At 34.8% G+C, this 22,410-nt stretch overlaps 2 protein-coding genes across 2 annotated transcripts in view; one reads left to right on the top strand and one right to left on the bottom strand.

The window, feature by feature from the left end:
* Positions 1 to 1,055: 1,055 nt before the first annotated feature.
* On the bottom strand, positions 1,056 to 21,302 carry LOC127837966 (peroxisome biogenesis factor 10-like). Its single transcript, XM_052365441.1, has 8 exons — positions 21,254 to 21,302; positions 14,099 to 14,207; positions 13,730 to 13,810; positions 7,957 to 8,033; positions 5,587 to 5,835; positions 4,633 to 4,808; positions 3,639 to 3,771; positions 1,056 to 3,089 (listed from the first exon to the last, which is right to left on the bottom strand). Exons 2-8 carry the CDS (start codon positions 14,127 to 14,129, stop codon positions 3,072 to 3,074), a joined length of 765 nt encoding a protein of 254 aa, XP_052221401.1. The 5' UTR covers positions 14,130 to 14,207; positions 21,254 to 21,302; the 3' UTR covers positions 1,056 to 3,071.
* The window catches only part of LOC127839947 (ZZ-type zinc finger-containing protein 3-like), a 432,333-nt gene continuing 431,220 nt past the window's right edge, over positions 21,298 to 22,410 (top strand). Inside the window, exon 1 of the mRNA XM_052368341.1 lies at positions 21,298 to 21,391. The gene's annotated coding sequence lies outside the window, so the exon portion shown is untranslated. The remainder of the gene's footprint in view (positions 21,392 to 22,410) is intronic.

Here is a 22,410-nt window from a genome sequence, read left to right as displayed (position 1 = left end):
GAGGTATCACCATAAACGATGAGAAGCTGGTAGAGGTGACCAGCTTTAAGTACTTGGGAGCAACCTGTCGAATGATAGCACCAGTACCGCTAAAGTCCGAATAAGAATCGCCATAGCGACCGTAGCGATGGTCATACTTAAGGCTGTGGACAAAGAGCCCCATCAGCTCCCCTCTTCAAGTCCCTCGTACTATCCATCCTGCGGTACGGCAGCGAGACCTTTACGCTTCACGCGGGCACAGAACGCAGGATACAAGCCTTGAATGAAGTGTGAATATCCCTATAATATTTCACAAACGTTTTCTAATGTAAACCATACCCCTAAATCTCTGAGATACATATGTTCTTGCATTGACCATCCCTAGGCGGTGGCCTCAATATTAGTAATGTGTGTGTGTGTATGTTACATGTGTTTGTCCTGCTTATTGGGATAGTGTTTGTGATGTGTTCTGGCAGCATGATAGTTGTAATAAAAAGTACCTCGTGATATGACAAAGTGTCTCTCCTACTGAAGCAGCTTTAATTCGAGTTTGTTAATACTTGTAATTTATAGCGTTGAAGGACAGGCGTGCAATAGTTGAAAGCGGTGTCGTCATATTGGCTCAGCCTCGTAACTGCTATTTTATGACTATAGATTCTTCTTAAAATTAAACCTTTTCGATTATATGTAACCGTCGTATCTTGAATTCGCATAAAAGAATGCTAACTACATAATGATGGGTTACTAATTAGCTCACAAAAACTCAGATAATAAAACAAATTATATCATGTTGACTAAATGATTTTTTAGATTCAAAGAAAACAAATGATCATGCTCGAGTCCGAATTAAAATGTAAATATGTTTCAATTATAAATTTAACCGGAGTTTGTATTTGCTTTTTCCTGGTTAAAGTCGACATGTGATTTACATTTCTTTTTTGCACCAAGCCAATAAAATATCAAAGCGCTATTACAATACGGTTGCGATAAGGCATTATAAAAAAAATAGGGTAACGCAGTGATAAATCACGCAGCAGTTGTAGATGCATAATTGTTTGATAAATGAAAGCACCAAATTTTATGTTGATAGTCTTTTATTCTTTTTGTGCTGAAAAGTGACCATGCGATTTATCAATTCATCAATTTATCAATACAAAATTATACAATAAATGTTTCAACTATGTTACTTTAAACAAATAGATGGATATGAACATTTAATTTTGAATTATTTTTGTGTGAATACAGTCTTTTGTTTTCATGAGAAACAGAGTAACTGTGAAATAGGGAGCAAACGGCTATTTTGCTTTAGGTCTTTTCCCTACTATGTATGCCACTTGCTAACAATATTTGTTGATAATTCCAGTTGCTGATATAGACAGTTGAAGACAATGCCACTTGCTAAAAATAGTTGCTGATAATTCCAGTTGCTGCTATAGACAGTTGAAGAAAATGCCACTTGCTAACAATATTTGCTAATAATTCCAGTTGCTGATATAGACAGTTGAAGAAAATGCCACTTGCTAACAATATTTGCTAATAATTCCAGTTGCTGATATAGACAGTTGAAGACAATGCCACTAGCTAACAATATTTGCTGATAATTCCAGTTGCTGATATAGACAGTTGAAGACAATGCCATTTGCTTACAATATTTGCTGATAATTCCAGTTGCTGATATAGATAGTTGAAGAAAATGCCACTTGCTAACAATATTTGCTGATATTTCCAGTTGCTGATATAGACAGTTGAAGACAATGCCACTTGCTTACAATATTTGCTGATAATTCCAGTTGCTGATATAGACAGTAAGAAGACAATGCCACTTGCTTACAATATTTGCTGATAATTCCAGTTCCTGATATAGATAGTGGAAGACAATTCCACTTGCTAACAATATTTGTTGATAATTCCAGTTGCAGATATAGACAGTTGAAGACATTGTCACTTGCAGATAATACCAGTTGCTTGCAAGTATTTCATGCGTCAATATCCAGTTCCTGATATAGATAGTTGAAGACAATGCCACTTGCTAACAATATTTGTTGATAATTCCAGTTGCAGATATAGACAGTTGAAGACATTGTCACTTGCAGATAATACCAGTTGCTTGCAAGTATTTCATGCGTCAATATCTTCTGGCGTGACAAAAAGCATCAAGGACACAATGGTATTACTCAGTGATGTTATTTATAGGAACACATGCTTCCTACTTACTGCCAATAATTGCGCGCCTACAGAGTGCCTGGTTACCTCGTCTTCAATGAGCAATTATGCTCAGTTACACTGCGACTTTCATCAGCATACATTTAGTTCATGTAAATTCGCATGTAAGACATACACTCTACAAACTCATCTTCGTTCTATCTTTTTACAACCCTGACTCTGTAAACACGCCAATCATAACATTACAGAGATATAAATTAGCAAAGTAAGGACAGAGTGAGTGTTTATCATAAAATGTAATTATTTTTGAAAATATAACATTGTAAGGCTGTAAACATCCGATACAGAATTAATAAGAAAATCAATGGATAACAGGTTGAAAGTCACATTATTTCCATAAAAAATTTCTAGTGTAACAAAAACAAGATAAAAACAAGTACAATCAAATAAAACAACATGGTCTCCAGTGTGAGCAACACCATTAGTTGCTGGTCGCGGAACATTATGGCAGGAGAAATCCATATCACAGCCCGAGTGCAGTACCAGATATGAGGTACAAATAAGGTGAGCCACCCTCTGGAGAAAATGGGCTTAATGCATATCCGTAAAATAGATGTCCAAGATGAGTGCAGTGTCCACAAGCTGCACAGGCTATTCAGGAACGACATTTTGCGCTTATATGAAATTTTTCGTTTTAATGATGTTTGTTTTGAACAAAATTCCAGTTTAGACTGAAAGTGTTTTCCCCTAATCAGACTGTGCGGACTGCACAGGCCAACCTGGCACAACACTTTACGCACATGCATTAAGACCAGTTTCCTCAGAATGAGGTTCAGTTATAGGTTCTGCATCACATACACCCTTAACTATCATCAGGAGGCATCAAAGTTCTGTAGGCAGACAATACGGTGTGGCTCAACGTCCTCCCTTCACAGAGGGCACTCGGCCTAAAACAGAAACATACTTGATAAAGGAGATGCATGACTGTAGCTGAAATAGTTCTTCTATAGTCGTTGTCAACTTCTTATAAATACAATTTTAGCTCAGATTGATGCTTTAAAATACAGTTAAGGTAAATAAAGCTTCGTCTATTAAACCACTTCTAATGCTAAATAGACATTGATAATTGTCTCAATTCTCAAAAGCATTTCTTACATAAGGCCTTTCATACCAATTCAGAACAAATAACCATTATCCTTAAAACCTAAATCCTAGAAATGTGTATGGTTCAATAAAAATTGCCTAAACAATTTCCTACAAAGATAACATCCTTGAATTATGTTCACAGATACAAATGTCCTAAACCTTAAATCCTAGAAACCAAAATCTTTAAATTCCTAGAACTAAATATGTTCAAAGAAACCAATTTCCTAAAAACCAATAATCAAACAAACCAATATCCAACAATCTTAAAGATCCAAGTACTAAATATGGTAACAGAAACCAATGTCTTAATAACCTAAACTCCTAGAAATGAATCAACAATGCCTCTGTACCTTGGTCGCGCACCAGTCGTGTATGCAGCCCCAGCAGAAGAGGTGGCCGCAGGGGGTCACAGAGCTACGTAACCTCTCACCCAGACACAGGGCACACTTCCTGTCTGGGGACACCTGACCTCCGACTTCTGAACTAAGGTCAGACAGCAATATGAATAGATTGTGTTGCATTCTCTAAAAATGTGCCTTAATGCATGTGCATAAATTGCTGTCCCAGATAAATTAATCAGAAATGACACTTTTGGCATTGACTGGATTTTTGTTTAGAGGGGACTACCATTTAAACACATTTTTATTTCTGGGAAGACACTCTACGCACATGCATTAAACCCCGTTTTTCAAGAGCATAGCTCATTTTGTAACATTCTGCTATAGGCATTGAATATTCAAGAGTAATGGGTCCCATTTACTAGAAGCAATTAAGCAGAAATTAAGCTTGTGACTTGTCTTCTTTCTAAATTTGGTTGAAAAACTATCAGGGATAATACTTTTCCTATAGACTGGATTTTTAGTTCAGATGAGAAGTCCTTCATTTAAATGAAAAATTGCATAACAGCAGAAAGTGATGTATCTGATGAGCCTGTGCAGATTGCACAGGCTAATCTAGGATAACACTTAACACATGTGCATTAAGCCCTTGTTTTCTAAGAGTGTGGCTCATTTAGTAAGTATTTCATATTCAAGAGTTTTTTTACTAACTTTGGCTTAAAATCAGTCATATATGTTTTCACACATGTTGTCAATTGCTAAATATTTAATTATAACAGTACTTCAGAATGAAGAGACATTGTAAGGGTTAAAATGAGAATTATACAACTGATGTTTAAGTATGGTATTCTTATTCAGAATACTTAATGAAACAATATAGAAACTTTAATAACCATTGACTTAACACTATACTTTAACAGACACATGTCATTAATTACAGTGCGTATGTCTTCTATGCATGCTTATGTGAAAATTTATTCCACAACTGCAGAGCACAAGTACTTACTGGGTATCACTTCCTCCTAGCAGGTCAGTGCCCTTTCTGTAGGTCTGCTGCAAGTATGCCCTGGTTCCCAGCAATGCAGACCCCGCAAGCTGGGCCAGGGTCACCCAGCCTAGGGCTCGGAAACTCTTGCTCACTGAATCATCAGACGCCTTCTGTAAACCACCTGTATACTGCAACTAGCAAAATATGGGGAAACAATTAAGTTTGTTTTGTTATTTGTTGTGTTTCTTTGTCAATGTTAACATTATTTGGAGTTTGTTTTCGGTGTTCTATGGATTTGTGTTAAGAAGTTTTTTTGTCTTGGTAAAAAATATTTCAGCTAATGCTAGTTATGTCAGTTTGTAACCCTATCTTTACATTTACGAAAGAAAGCTTAGCCCATAACCAGTCGATAACCAGTACAAACCAGTACCAAGTGCACGTTTTTATAAAAATAAGTGTTTTCCTGGTTGAATTAGAGGTACAGAGAGAATTGCCGTCATAATTTATTGTAAGATGAAAGCCAAATAAGTTAGTTGCCTATATATATCAGGTTAAAGCAAAGTCCAAATGTGAAATATTATTTATATGCCATACGTAATAACAATCTATGTCAGAAAAAAACATAAAATCTAATCTATGTCAGAAAAAAAACATGGCGGTATGTGTATTAGTCCATTACTATACCAATCCTTCACATATAGCAGTAGCCATCTCTGTGACTGGTAGTGATGTTTTTAATGTTGCAAAATTTGTCATTACACCTCAAAAGCACAATTAGCTTTTTAGAGAGTTTCATGTTAATTTTAATACATTTTCATATTATATCCTGAGTGTTCACTCTCCTGAGCAGAATTATTTTCGAACTTGGCTATGGTGTCATAAGAAAATAATGTACTGAGTTATAGATAGAAATTTTGGTAAAACAAGACGTCTAAGAGCATTTCATTAAATTTCACAAAGTCCAGTACTTACATATTGCACTCCATTGAATCGCTTTGCAAGTTGATAGAAGATTCCTTGCATGTAGAACACAGCCATGTGCAATCTGTGAGCGTAAAGGACCAGGTCCCTAGCAACGGGAATGCATTCCAGGAGAAACTCCCTGATTGCTATGGGGACCTCCTGAAGACCATGTGACTGCAGCCTCCTCTCCAGCCAGTCTAGACCCTTGCGTATGGTGTACGGTATCAACACGTGGAAGAGTACCATAGTGAGGCGACGCTGCAATTAATCACCTTGTTCTTAAAGAGAATTGCTCACAGTAACACAAAATAACAATTTTCTATAAACATCTTATACCTCCAAAAAAGAATGAATGTATTATATTCAAACTAGCAAAATTACAGTCCTGGGTAGGAAAAATGCTTCGAACATTAGTTTGTTTATTGATGATAATCCATTGATATTGGCAAACAAATCACTTGTTTGTTATGCTTTTCATTGATAATTTAACAAAAAACATGGATTACCAACTAAGATTCAACCCCCCCCCGCCGAAATTCCTTTCAGGAAAAGCATAATGTTGTTTGTCCTTTCCTTGTAATTATAATTGTTTAAAGCAATTCCAAATATTATACATTTGTAAGTAACTTAATTAAATTACATATGAAAAAAATGAAAAAACAAGAGGGCCTTTTCAAAGTCACTCACCTGAGACACAAAGGAACTAACCTGTTCAGTGAAGCCCCAGATATAATTAGAACAAATTTTCTGACCACGTTTACTGAAGATTGAACCATAAATGTGACTTTTAGAGTATGTACAAGGTTTTACTATAGCCATATAAGGAACAAGCCCCGTCCCCTTGTGGCCATGTTTTTCAACAAATCAGAACCTTTTTCAAACTTATCCAAGGTTTTATTATAACAAATGTGCTGACCAAGTTTCATGACAATCGCATTATAAATGTGGTCTCAATAGTGTTTACTAGGTTTTACTAAAGCCATATAAGGAAAAATGCCCTGTCCCCTGGCAGCCATGTTTTTCAACAAACCGGAACCATTTTCGAACTCATCCAAGAATCCTTGGGACAAATGTTCGGACCAAGTTTCATGAAGATTGGATAATAAATGTGGCCTCTAGAGTGTAAACATGATTTTACTTATGCCAAAGAAGGATAAATTCCACGCCCCTTGTTGGCCGTGTTTTTTAAACAACCAGAACCATTTTTTAACTCATACAAGATATCATTGTACCACATCTTCGTTACAAGTTTCATGAAGATCAGGCAATAAATATGGAATCTAGAGTGTTAACAAGATTTTACTAAAGCCATATAAGGAAAAATGCCCCGCCCCTTAGCAGCCAGGTTTTTCAACCAACCGGAACCATATTCAATCTCATCCAAGATATCATTGAGACAAATCTTCTTACCAAGTTTCATGAAGATCAGATAATAAATGTGGTCTCTAGAGAGGTAACAAGACGAATGATGATGCAGCATGCCATACGACAAACAAAAGGCGGTCATAAAACGCTCACCTTGAGCACATTTTGCTCATGTGAGCTTAAAAGAAAATATGTGAACATATCTCTTAAATAGTGATTTTTTTCTTACCACTTCAATAACTGATTGGGGTCTTTTGATTAAAAAAAATCTTGTTCTGAATAAAATAGGGAAATATATGTTTTTTTAATTCTTCTTAAAAAATAGACAAAATTAAGAGTAAAAAAGTTTTTAACATTGTATGTGCTTAGGTTGAACTCATAGACCTAAATAGAAAAATGAAAGGACATAAGTTTAAAAAATATATTTATAAAATCTTATTTTTAAAATCTCAAATTTCAGGCTGAAATTGTAGTGGAAAAAAAATACGCTCAATTTTAGCGGGGAAAAGTACACAAATTGAGATCGGGACTGGCCCCCAATTAAAACAAGAGCACCGCATAACGGGTGCGAACGCTCGGCTGCGGGTGCAGTTTTGAATAAATGAAAGCTTGTCAGAATATTTTTTTTTAAAGGTCACAGTGACCTTGACCTCTGACCGAGTGACCCAAAAATAGGTGTGGCGTGTAGAACTCATCAAGGTGCACCTGCATATGAAGTTTCAAAGTTGTAGGTGGAAGCACTTTGATTTTAGAGCCAAATGTCAAGGTTTTGGCACGGCGCGGATGGCAGACGGCAGACGTCGGATGGCAGACACCGGATGGCAGACGGTGGACGACGAGCTGGCTATGACAATACCGCGGGTTTTCTCCGAAAACAGCCGAGCTAAAAACTACATAAGATGAATTTTAGTCTTTAGTTAAAACATTCCTCAAATTAAATTAAAAACAGATGAGTAAAAGGAACTTATTATTGAGATTATTAATGTCTCGGATCTTCAATAATTATCCCCTTACCAGTAAAGAGGGTACATGTCTTCTGGAAGAGTCCACCTGGATAATGTTCACATACTCCTCACCAATGGTCTGGAAACCTGAAACCCATACATACGGAATATTACGCTAGTCAATTGTTTCATGTGTTTGTATCAGTCGAGTGGCTTGTGTGATGACGTATATCACGAGAGGCGGAGCCTTGAGTGTGATACGAAATAGCGCAAGCCACAAGACGGGAATTATTTTATGTGCAGTTGTATTTTACCGATTGATACAACTTGTATTCTTTGAGAACATAAATCAGGTATATAATAAATACCAGATATTCCATTATTAATCCACATGCACATGCACTTCGACTGCATTCAACCCAGACAATGACTTAAGAAATAGTTTGACATATCTTTATGAAACCCTACACTTGAAGACTTTTCTAACGCAACACTTTCAACCTTGAATATCTCAGTTATAACTTAACATTTTGAATAAATATTTCACATGCGATCATTTGACTACATTCTGGACAAGCTCAGTATAAAATCATTCATCCATGATGATCGGACGCTTTAGAACATGGGGTGAGTATGGTTTCATTATTTTTCACGTGAAAATGGTAAAACACGATACTATTCTTAATTTATTTCAATTTCATCAATTTAACTGGCTGTTTGTACAAGGAAACATTATAATTAATTTTTAGAAATGCATGGTTCATATGAATATTTAGAAGCGCAACGGCAAATTTTGGCAAATTGCAGGCTACCTACATCAGGTGCTAAAAGGTGCGATTGTCACAGATGAATGATTTTATGGCTAGCTTGCACAGAATGTAATCAAATGATCACATGTACACATTTACATAAAAATCTTAACTCATAAGTGATGTATTCAAGATAGAAACGTTTTGCATTAGAAAAGTCTCCATTACAGATGCTGGTAGCCTGCCAAAATGACAAAATGTGCACTTGTGCTCCAAAATATTCATATGAGCCACACATTTTTAGAATTAATTTTATGTTCTCCTGGTGTAAGAACCCACCTAAAATGATGAAATCGTTGTTTTTAAAGAATAATATCATGTTTCACCGTGTCCACGTGCAAAAAAAGTTGAAACCATACATAAATCACGTGCTAAAGCATTCGATGGCTAATCACGGGTGGCTAATTATATCGTCAGCTTGTTTAAAATGTAATCAAATGTAAAATGTTGAATAATAATCTTAAATCATAACTAAGATATAGAACTTTGAAATGTGTTGCGTTAGAAAAGTCTCCAAGTGTATGTTATGATAAATGATCACTACTCACTTGTTTAAAAGATTATGCAATATCAATGCTTAATCAGTATGGAAGAAGAAGCCAGATCAGCCAGCTTGGTCTCCCTCTTAAAAAAACAAACAAGAGAAATCCAAATCTGTTTCCCAACAGAATGGCAGTCATTTTTAAAACAAGAGCTGTCTCCATAGGATGACATATGCCTCCAAAAACGCTTTGATAGAAGTTATGAGCTTTTTTCGAAACCTCACCGCATTTTTCAAAACCTAAACGCAGCCCTAAGTTCAAGGTCAAAGGGTTCAAAGTTTGTGTGCGTATGGAAAGGCCTTGTCCATCTGCACATGCATACCAAATATGAATGTTACATCTGAAGCAACATAGAAGTTATGAGCATTTTTCGAAACCTAAACGCAAAGTGTGACGGACAGACGGACAGATGGACGGACAGTGCGATTACTATATGCCCTCATTCGGGGGCATAAAAAACAAATTAAAACAAGATGTGTTTGTGAAACACAATGTCCCCCTATATGACGTTTGACCTTGTAGGATGACCTTGACCTTGACCCTTCACCACTCAAAATGTGCAGCTCAATGAGATACACATGCATTTCAAATATAAAATTGCTAGCTTCAATATTGCAGAAGTGACATTACATGAGCAATTTTGACCCATATATTTGACCTTGAAGGATGACCTTGACCTTGACCTTTCACCAATCAAAATGTGCAGCTGCATGAGATACACATGCATGCCAAATATCAAGTTGCTATCTTCAATATTGCAAAAGTATTCATAAAATTAGCGATTTGGGTCACATATATTCGACCTCTGATCTTGGAGGATGACCTTGACCTTGACCTTTCACCACTCAAAATGTGCAGCTCCATGAGATACACATGCATGCCAAATATCAAGTTGCTATCTTCAATATTGCAAAAGTACTCATAAAATGAGCGATTTTGGCCACATATATTTGACATCTGACCTTGAAGGATGACCTTGACCTTGACCTTTCACCACTCAAATTGTGCATCTCCATGAGATACACATGCATGCCAAATATCAAGTTGCTATCTTGAATATTGAACTACTGCAAAAGTGTACATTAAATGAGCGATTTTGACCCATATATTTGACCTTTGACCTTGAAGGATGACCTTGACCTTGACCTTTCACCACTCAAAATGTGCATCTCCATGAGATACATATGCACGCCAAATATCAAGTTCCTATCTTCAATATTGCAAAAGTTATTGCAAATGTTAAAGTTGGCGCAAACCAACCAACCAACAGACCAACCAACAGACAGGGCAAAAACAATATGTCCCCCACTACTATAGTGGGGGACATAATTACAGACCTGTTTACCCTACCGATTGCCTCTCAGTAGTATGGAGGGCATCTCCCAGTAGTTTGGGGCTGTTGTCAGTAGTTTCAAACTTTTCAATCATTTTGAGCATTAAAACACCATGACTGGGTCACATATCAGTTTAACGGTACATAAAGCATTAGATGAATTTACTTGCTAATAATAAAATCTGTTAGGTGATATTTTTTGCTTTGATTTGTTACAGCCTGTGCCATTTGGATTGGGAAAATGAGCGCGATAAACCATGAAATTGGAAAAAATTGCGCGATAAACCATGAAATTTGGAGACATTAAGCATTATACATATGATTATAAGTAACAAAATTAAAATTGTTTTTAAGTGCATGTTTTACAGCATTTTATATTATTAAGTGCTGCTTCAATGTCTTCTTACAATTAAGACAATATTTAGTGAATATCCATCCACATGCTTATTAAACATGCAATAATCTATAGATTCTTAATAGACCATTTGATCATAAGCTCTTTAAGAGAAGCTATTAATTTAATTCAGTATTTTTTAAAACTAAATATCATAAGGGGAAAACATAAACAAATATTGACAAACATCCTTTAGTGTTCTTGTTGTGTTAATGATGTATTAAATGGAGTTAAAATAATATATTTTATTTGTTTATCTTTCAATATCTTGCACTTGACAACCTCAGTTCAATGCTATTTCATTAAACTGAACAGCGTAACACACATAATAAAACAGAATATGCATATGAATCTGATAACACACAGATCTACTAACATATAAATCAAATCATGTTTGTCTCTTTCCATTTTCGAACGATACTCATCTTATTATAATAAATGCTCTAACTTTGTGAGTAGACTAAGCTCCAATTTTCCAACACTTGTTCCCGTGACGCACATTCACTGTGCAGATGTTTGATAAATATTTGTTTTTGTTTTTTTAATCTCAAACGTTGTATGTTGCGTTAATTGACTCACGCATTACATTATTCCCTAATGACCATATGATATTATCCGTTGATAATTCGAATGGTATTTATTATTTTCGCCGTTAATCGCAATTTCTCGTCTGCTTGCCGCCATCTTGGACGTGTGTAAAAACAGGCGTGCTCAATCATAGGCGCTCGATGCCAATGACAATGCTGTTTTCTTTTTATTTATTTATTTATTTATTTATTTTTTAGTTACCCGTTGTTTATAATAATGCATACACATATTAAATTAATAAAAATCTTCCAACAAAACGTCTTCTTAAAAAAAGATAGTTCGACTATGTATGCATAGATATTGTCAATATCTATGTACATAGTCGAACTATCTTTTTTAAAGAAGACGTTTTGTCGGAAGATTTTTATTAATTTAGTATTTGTATGCATCATAATAAACAACGGGTAACTAAAAAACAAATAAATAAATAAATAAAAAAAAAGATATTGTCATTGACATCGAGCGCCTATTTGCGCAATCCCGATACATCGACTATCGTCGGTATTCTCCGCAATAGAAAGAGAGATGTGTATACTGGATAGCAACGTTAAATCGTATATATTCGGCTAAATTTGCGAACCAATACGCAAGTCAGTTCGGTGACGACTCGACAAGCTCGATCAGCACTCGTTCCCCGGGAGGCTTGAATTTCAACGTTTTTTACTACGCAAGCGCCAAAATGATTATGATTGATCAATTACCCGTTAAGACCAAAAATAAGCGAAAGTACAATTAAAAACTGAAATTTGACCATTTTGATCGATGGATCCGTAGTTTTTCAGTACAAATCCGTAGTGCGTAGTTTAGCCAAATAATCTGTAGTAACTACGGCGAATCCGTAGAAGTAAACAGGTCTGTAATTATAATTTTTAAGACATGAACAAGATCATTGGTTCTAATCAGATAGTCAACAAAACACTCACGAGAGTTAGCTAGTCTATACAAATACAATAATAAATTTGTGATTGCACTAAGGGTAAGAGGGGCAGTCAATGTGAATTGATATTCACTGATTAGGCTAAGCATAGATTCGATGCGTTTTCCTGGCAGTGGATCTCAGATCTTATTCGTACTGCAGTTAAGGTATGTTTTTGTAATAGGATAATCTGTATATGTATGAACACAATAACCGAGGCAAATTGGCGTAAATAAAACTCCATCATGCAAAATATTTGATGTTTTGTAACAACTTGGATTTATTTAAATCCTTGATAATATTTATAAACTAGAGAGCGGACAACATGCTTTATCCTTGAAATGCACTAAGTGACCCCGTGACCTAGTTTTTGACCCGGCATGACCCATATTCGAACTTGACCTAGATATTGTCTTGATACAACTTCTTACCAAGTTTAGTAAAGATCAGATGAAAACTACTTCAATTAGAGAGCGGACACCATGCTAAATCCTTGAAATGCACTAAGTGACCCAGTGACCTAGTTTTTGACCCGACATGACCCATATTCGAACTTGACCTAGATATTGTCTTGATACAACTTTTGACCAAGTTTAGTAAAGTTCAGATGAAAACTACTTCAATTAGAGAGCGGACACCATGCTAAATCCTTGAATAAACTAAGTGACCCCGTGACCTAGTTTTTGACCCGGCATGACCCATATTAAAACTTGACCTAGATATTGTCTGGATACAACTTCTGACCAAGTTTGGTAAAGATCAGATGAAAACTATTTGAATTAGAGAGCGGACACGAAAAGTTTGACCGACCGACCGATGGACAGTGCGAAAACTATATGCCCCCTTTTCTTCGAAATGGGGGCATAAAAAACATGTTCAGATATTTAAGATGATAGAAGCCGTACCTGATATATATGTGCTCAGATTGATAAGACTCTGCTGACAATACTTGAAATGTGCTTTTGATAATCAGGGCTCAAGAAATGTGCGTTAAGTATCATTTGGAATTTCAAGATCATTCCAGACTAGCCTGTGCAGTACACAGAAGCTTATCAATGACAACACTATCCGCTGTCCTTTAAATGAACATACAATAAAATCGGAAAGTGTCTTCCTGATGAGCCTGAGTTGTCTGCACAGGCTAATCTGGGATGACACTTTATGCCAATACATTAAGCCCTGTTTTCCCAGAATGAGGCTCAATTGTATCTGGACTAAACATCAAAATACCAGACCGTTCTTATACTGTTCTTATACTGACCCGAGAGGGTTGTGAGACAGAAGTACCCAAGGTCAGCTGCCAGGTCCAGCTCCCTGCGCCACGTAATCCAGGCCCTTGCACCTACAAAATGTTTGTAAGATTATAATACAAAACATGAATATTATAACTACTGAATAATAATTACTTCTGCAGTGAGATATTGAACTGCTTTAATAGATGCATAAAAAATAAAGGGGCATATTCTCAAACATTTATTTTTTCCAAAGTCTTTAAATGTCATTAGTCCCAAAATAAAAAGTAAAAACAGAAAAACAAAAACTAGTATACATACTGTTACTATTCATACTGAATAAGATTGTTAACAAAAGACATTAGTGTTTCACATACAAATAAAGGCTTTCTTACTACCGAGCAAGCTATGGACAACATCAGCTGACATTTTTCTCAAGTATGTCAGGTAATATTCATCCTTCTGTTAAGATCTTATAATCTCTGCTTTGCCAGCTACTTTGAACATCTGAAAAAAAACTCAAGCCTTTATTCAATTGTTAAATGCAAAGCCAGCAATAATACATTATTTTAGAACTCATTGATCAGAATGTTGAAAGTTCACCAGTTTGCTATGATTACATATCCTGGATTTATGGATATCATTTCTGGTAGACATAGCAAAATTGCAAGGAATTCATAAATCATGGAACGAAATGTGTCTGAGTAGGAATTTAGACAGATGTATCACTTCTATACATTTTCAGCATATACTGGTCAAGCATCAATAGCAGAAGATGTTCAATTACCCAAAATTGTGTTCATTCTGTTCAATCTTGCCATGCAAGCTAATACACTTTGATTCAGAAAACCTTTCATATGAATTCTGTTAATTATCAACTCTTTCTAATAAAAATTTATAAAAATACAGCGGTATTTACTTTTGTTTACAAGTCAGAGTTAAACTTTGCTTGTGCGTATTTGCCCAAATTCAATAAATTAGATTGCTAGAGGCCAGCTTTGTGCCCACCATTTATTCGTTTTTCCATGTCTTGGTGTTGTTTTTATCAAACCAGATGTTATATATATAATGTAAAAAAAAACACTTTGCAATAATGTCATTATAAAAAAGCATTTTATATTGATGAAAATAATGTTGTTCTTTTACCAATAAATGGGGACTTTTGTATTAGTTAAAATATTTAAAGAACTAATAATTTGCATTTAAGTACAATTAAGGCCACAACAAATTGATGATTTGTTCTACGGATTTTTGCTTCCCAAAAATGGAACAAGCGAGCGAAATAAAAATAAATTAATTTTTATTCTATTTTTTGTTAAATCACAGGCGAGCAAAAAGCGAAAAATAAAAAACACATTATGTATTGTCAATGTAAATTGATATATTTTGCCAAACAAAATGCATGATATCTGCAAAATACCAGTACAAGATCATTATAAGTAATAATTGAGTTTAAGCCCTTATAAAATGTTAGTGCAAATAAATAAAAACAGTCTCTAATAGCTGTTCTGCTTACTCACACCAGGTAGTTATTACTTAAATTTAACATTGTACATGTTGGTTTCATTATCAAAGTTATATAAGAAGCTCAGTTTTCTGTCAATGATGGTTTAATAACATGACACAATAAATAATACAATAAATATCAAGCATAAGCAGTGATTTTTCTTCGCGTCATATTTTATAGCATGTGCCTTTTTGATTGGGGATAACGTGCGATAAACCATGAAATTGAGAATATTTAATCATTATTATTATAGATAACAGTATACCAATTGCGTGTTTAACTGCTTTCTAAAATGTATATTATAAAGTGCTACGGCATTAAACTGCTGTATTATAAACTCAATAAACCAATTGAGTTTATTTTAAAAAATTGACATATTTTTTGGAAATTTGGGCGAGACTTTTAAAAGAAAAAAAGTTACTTTTTGAGAAACAGCTTTATTACAATTTTCAATTTTGGACACAGCCTATACGAGTCTGTAATTTGGGGCGAAAACACTGATACTAAATATCTCGAATTTGTATTAGTTCTACTGTTTGAACTAATAGATAGGTGGCTCGTACAATTTATATTATACTCGACATTTTTTCGACCAGTTCAACACTCCTGTGCATGTTAATTTTTAAGATTTTAACTTAATCAATACCAACAAGTTTATTTGCAGATTTTTACCAATTAAAAGGAAAACCGGCGACATTTCACATCCTGATGTAGATGCGGTTGAAATTATAAAATAACTCAAATCATCTTTGATGCAATGACTAATTGCCCCGGGGGTAAATTAACATTTCCATTTGTGTCTTTTGCCGACATGACACGACAGACGAACGCTGCCATTTGTTTTAACCATAAACGAATATAATAACGCAAAGTGTTATAACACTCTAGGCCTATGTCGTAAAATACGTAGGCTAAATAAAACTAAATCATTAAATAAAGAGGTGCGCAGCAAATTTTTTGCTGCGGGCGCGAAATAAAAATAAAAATATTTTTATTCAGTTTTAAGATTTTAAGGTGCGGCGAATCCATCGAACATTTAATCAATTTGTTGTGGCCTAAACATACAAAAAAGGTATATTCTTCGTTACGCATGAAATTTCACAACAAAATTTATTCTTTTTTCTTATATTTTTGGTGTAGGATAAGGCATTCATGGCAAAAGTAATCATGTGTGTTTATAACAAATTTATTTGGTACTTTCCTTTGGCTTTTGGACTGTGCCCAGTATATGTTATGCCTCTTAAAGGCCCCTGTGCCTATCCCATCTGATTTGATATTTTGTAGTTAGAGTATCTACTGAATGAGACGTTTAAAGCGACGTGAAATGTTTATGTACAGACCCAATTGACATGACGCCTGGACGATGATTGCTCCGCCCCCTTAATCACGATGCTCAGCGGGTAGCAAACCTAGACAAGCTAACACCAAAATGGCTTCTTTGCCTAGAGATTGCATATAGATTTATGCGATATTCTGGATGATTTGTATGGACTTTTTCACGCCATATAACACTTGTAAAAGGGGGTTGTGTCATTTAGTTATAATGCAAATGCAAAAATATACGTTTATAGAGAACATCAGCTATTTATAACGTTTTTTTTTCAGTACATTAAACACGCTCTCAAACGCTTGCGCGCTTACAGAAATCGAACCTGTTACTATGTGTAACGGTGTTATTAGCAATAAATTAACACTTATACACTGGTATTTACCCATGTTATTTACGAACATATTAACGAAACATTTTCCCTCGTGTATTTGACACGAAATATCGCTTTATAACTGGGATTTCGGTGAAGTTTCACGCGCTTTCTGACGCCGAGTGGGTGCCTAAATCCCACATGTTATTATGTATAAAAGTGATATTTATAATATTAAAACATTGCTTATTTGACATTTATCAATCACTATAATTGAAAGTGCACAACACAATCAGTTTGGTCATTGTCTGATATAAATTAGCGTTGTATGAAGGAAAATTCAGTCAGGCTACTTAATAAATCTACCAGTATCAGACGCACGGGCAGTATCAACTTCCCCCAAGTAACCGCATTTATTGGTGATATCAGTAATATAACTTTTATACAATGGCATTTATTGATACGTTTTTATTAAAATAGTAACATAAAATGGTTTTAAATTGTTTCTGACACACACACAAACTCGATTAATAACGGCGATTTCATTAAGTAACGCAAAGTGGGTACAAATATTCTCTAATATTTTACATGCACACGTGATATAATTCATACTTAATAATGCTTAGTTATTGCTTATATTACATTTCCAGTTTTTGAAATAAAGTAATGTTCTATAAGGGGGATCTCGGTAATTCTACACATTAGAAGCTTCCATTCACTCTTGTCAAGACCGCATTTCCGCATTGGAAATCTTTCTGGATACCGAATGTCAGAGTTACATTATCCTTATTTACACCGTTTTGCGATATTTCATTTCCGTTTTTTTTTTAACAAAATAAACGAAACTCGGAAAAATTGAGAACTAGGCATTTGATCTCCAAGTGTGAATTAAAAGCGTTCATTGGTGACACCACATGTCTGGACATGTGTTGATAAATGTACCTTTATTAAGATAAGATATCACGTGTCACCTTCAAATAACATGCATAATGACAATAAAGTGCATTACTATCAGAGTAATAAAACAGCATGAATTAGGCTTCATGCTGGGTTTTACTTCTCTTAAAGTAATGCAGATGAATCTTGCTTCTATTAATCACCTAGTAACTTACAGAACTATTAAAAACATGAACTATTATGTCATGATCAGATCGATAACATAAACTATTTAAATCTGCTAGTATATTCGATAATAAGATATTGTCATTGTCTTTGACAGTGTTGACGTTCAGTTGTTCTTGGAGACGACCGATTGTATTCATCCATCTCTTACACTTCTCAAGATCTCTTTTCGGCTTTGGAAACTATATAAATTCAATGCCACCAACTAATCTGTCAGAATATCGATTTTCCGAATTACATAATCCCCATTGACACCGTTTTACCATTATAATCTACGTTTTTTAAAGAGGAAAACAAAACAAACTCGTTGAAATAAAAGTGAACCTAGACATAGCTTGTCTAGACAAAATGGCAGACAGTTTGTTGCTGATTCGCGCGCCCGAATAATCGATCGCTGATTGGTAGATCAATTCTTAGATAAGGATTTGATTGACAGGCGGCGTCATGTCAATTTCCGTGTTGTATGCATATAAAACAAATTGAGTTATGAGTGATATTTTCAATAGACTGAATCTTTTGAATATGACCAATCGAAGCATCATGGTTCCTCTAATCAAGGTTTAAATTGAGTATAATCAAGATTCGATTTAACTGAATAAATATGTTGGTTTATTAGTTGCTGATCCATCCAGAACAGGAACAACTAATAGTAATGGAGCAAGACTTTTTGTTCTTGAAAATATTTCACAAATTTGAGAAATTGGCAACACAAAATTTCACTACAGTCCAACCCCTCTTAAGCAGCCAGTCAAGGGAAACGGCAAAATTGGCTGCTTAAGCGGGGTGGCCTCTTAAGAGGGGGTAGGGTCATAGGGAGTCTGGTGTTGATGAGTGCATAGCCTACTGTTCACTTTTTGTATAAACAAAATGGTAAATATGTGTACATATACTAAACAATGTATAGACTTCAAATAATTGTATTTCTTCCTTTCTAAAATCAGCTATAAAACAAAATTTTCATTCGAAAAAATTATAATCATCTTTCTAATCATCATCAATATCAATATCATCATCATCACCAGAATTTACACAATGCCCGTTGTATGGTCCCAATGCACTTAAGATGGGAACAGTTGTGAATCAGTTATGCGTGAATAACTCCCGTGTCACTATCAATCGATCATTTAATTGGTTTATTGCAGTTTTACGGCTTTGTAATACCTACCGCACGAATTGTTCCCGACAGTGATCTCCTCCACTATAAAATCGTGGCCAGTTCCTTAAGAGAATGATTATAGCAACCGGGTGTAATCCTCCTGGCAATCGTGCTTTTAATGCATAAATTATAAAAACATTTTTTCGCCCCATAAAGGGTTTTATCAAAATTAATATATTGAAATAATTGTAAATATAAAAACAAATATCTATGCTTTGTTTAATTCCCAAATGAGAATACCGTAATAATTTGTAATCTGAAACACACTCCCAATTGTTTTATGTTAACGAGACGTTTACAATATCTAGCATCAAAAAAGTCCTCATATATTTCCTTTGTCCCGACAAAATTATGCACCAATGTACAATGTCACGTGAAAAGCGTGCGTGTTTTGATTTTTTTATAAAAACTTTGTAGCACAGAGAACATGTATATCAGTTGATTTTGGCTAAAAGTTTGATTGGTCTTTTTAACTTTTAATTGGCAAATAATTGTCATAATGTGTGCTTGAAATAGTATGATTCAACAACTACAAATAATAAATTATAAATTAAACATCTCTTTTCCAGTAATAATAGGTGCACATGCGGAAACGAAAAGATCAAACGGTCGCATATTGCTTTTAACCAGATAACCCGATAATCCGCCGCTAATTAATTGCAATTCGCAAACTGCCTGTCAAAATGTTTATCACACAACACGATTCAGTACTACAGAGCCTAAACCGCAGACTGGAAGTAAGTATCGATTTTATCGCCGTTGCGTCAGTGTAATTTTGCCAATGTACATGACTGACTTACTCGCGCGAGACCACTCATATGGGGAAAATTTAACATTTGAGATGCAAAATAGCTGGCCACTGGCCGGAGAAACAGGGTAACCGCTTAAGAGGGTTGCATTTTATAGTGTTTATCGATGGTCGCAGCACACACCGGCCGCCTACACGGGGAGACCGGCGATGAGGGGTGACCGGAAGTAGGGGTTGGACTGTATTTAAGGAATTTAGAGTCTCAAATTCGATGAGTTCAAATTTTCACAAAATGAGTGGGCAAATGATGGGGAAAAAGCCCGGTTAGAGTATCTATACAGGCATGTTAATTCTATCAAATACTATTAATGCAAAATGTGTGTATTCTTTGCATGAAAGAACTACTCTTATCTTGAGCATTGCAATACATGTAATGAAGTAAAGCGTTATAATGGATTGATTTGAGAGTAGGCCATGGGGCAATATTATTACAGACCACAGCCCTACAATGTATAAGGGATAAAATTGATAACTTTACAATTTTTTCAATACACAGACAAACAAAACAACAATATTTTTTATATTTAATATGACTACCAGTGATTTTTTTTGCTTTAATTTGTTACAGCCTGTGCCTTTTGAATTGGAAAAATTAGCGCGATAAACCGTGAAATTGGGAAAAATAGAGCGATAAACCATGAAATTGGGAAAAATTAAGCATTATAAATAGGATTATAAGTAACAGAAGTGATATCGTTTTTAAGTGCATGTTCAGGGAGTTCTCTAGAGAAGGAGTCTGGTCAAATTGGGATTTTTCTTAATCAATAAAACTGGCAAGTTTGGGAATGATTTATGGACAAAAATGACTAAATTCAAGTTATATATTTTGTGAGATGTTTAAAAAATAAAGTTGAGACCTAGATTTAAGAAATCATAATTAAGTTATATGAGACTTCTTTCTAAAAAAAAAAAAAAAAAAAAAAAAATTTTTTTTTTTTGGAAGTTGGGCTTTTTTCTTTTTTTGGGAAATTTTGGTCAGATTTTTGGGAAAAAAACGTGTATTTTTGCGATTGGGAAGCAGCCGAAAATCGGCTGTAAATTTGAGCAAAAAAAATCACTGACTACTATCATGTTAAAACAGACAGTACTTTTGGATAATAAACTCAAATGCACAAATATGATATCCAAACTAAATTTGTCCGGAAAATACATTCACTTTAAAGCGAACGCATTCGGCGCTTAAATGCATATGCCAGTGAAATTTGAGTCATGTCTCTAATCTAAAGTGCGTTTATTTGCAACCTTAAAACAAGAATTTTGTCTGAATATTCTATTCTTACGAATAAATCACTCCAAAAATCTTAGAGCAAAAATACTTACTTTTGTTGCTGTTGTTGTTTTGTTGTTTTAACGGTGACAGTATAACTTTTTATAACACAATATTGTCCTAGTTGTTGTTGAGAAACTCTACATTGCTTCTTTTCATTTTATCGTTAATAGTTGTTAAATATTCCAAAGGTAAGTGCCCTGGGGTTTGATGTATACATGAAATCACTCAGTGGGAAGAGGGTATGGAATTATTATTAATGTGAGCTCAGTTAATAGAGCGCCATGCCAGGGTCCCGGCAGACGTGGGTTCATGCTTTGCACAAGGCGTTCTTTTCCTCTTGGATTTACTTTATCGATATTTTGCTTAAAGGTACAATTCTTATGCCACCCCCACCCTTATCCCTTACGTTTGCAACTGATGCCATATGGTTATAATATTCAGATTCGTCTAAAGAAAAGGAATTTAAAAGGTGTAAATGCTAAAATGGATTATAGATTTTTGAACTGTTCACAGACTTACAAAGTTAAATATCTGTGACAAATGTCTTTAGAAGAGCTATTTACTAACAAAACTTTATATTAAATATCAGACGTAAGATTAAATTTCCATTATGTTAAACGTGATGTTGACAATAGATGTTTTTTCTCTAAGTTATGGATGAAGCACTTCATTTTTCATGCAGACTCAATAATCCAATATTTTAAACATGTTTCATAGAAAGAAGAGCTATTTTGCTTGTAAAGTTGTTTTAATACAATTAAAACCTTGCATTTTTAGCTCGACTATTATATATGAAATATATCTAGTGGAGCTATCCTACTCACCTCAGCGTTAGCGTTCCCGTTAGTGTTAGCATGCAAATGTTAAAGTTTGCATACCACCCAAAATATTTTCATTGTCCCTTGACATATTGCTTTAATATTTTGCATACTTCTTAACCAACATGACCCCAACCTATAAACAAGAGCAGAAAACTGTATCAAGCATTTTGTAAGAATTATGTCCCTTTTTTCACTTACAATATGCATATTACTTTAGTTACATTGCCATAGTTTCTTTATTTATGATCAGATTTTATTAATACTTCGACAAAACAACACTTACCTGAATACCACAATGGATTCCACCCAAACAATACCCCACGCCCAAACCCAGAATCCCTGCCCCCCCCCCCCCCCCTCCCCCCCAAAAAATAAATAATAATTAA

This window comes from Dreissena polymorpha, chromosome 7 (genome assembly GCF_020536995.1).
Source record: "Dreissena polymorpha isolate Duluth1 chromosome 7, UMN_Dpol_1.0, whole genome shotgun sequence".
Lineage (NCBI taxonomy): Eukaryota > Metazoa > Mollusca > Bivalvia > Myida > Dreissenidae > Dreissena > Dreissena polymorpha.
This window is presented reverse-complemented; position numbering and strand designations above follow the sequence as displayed.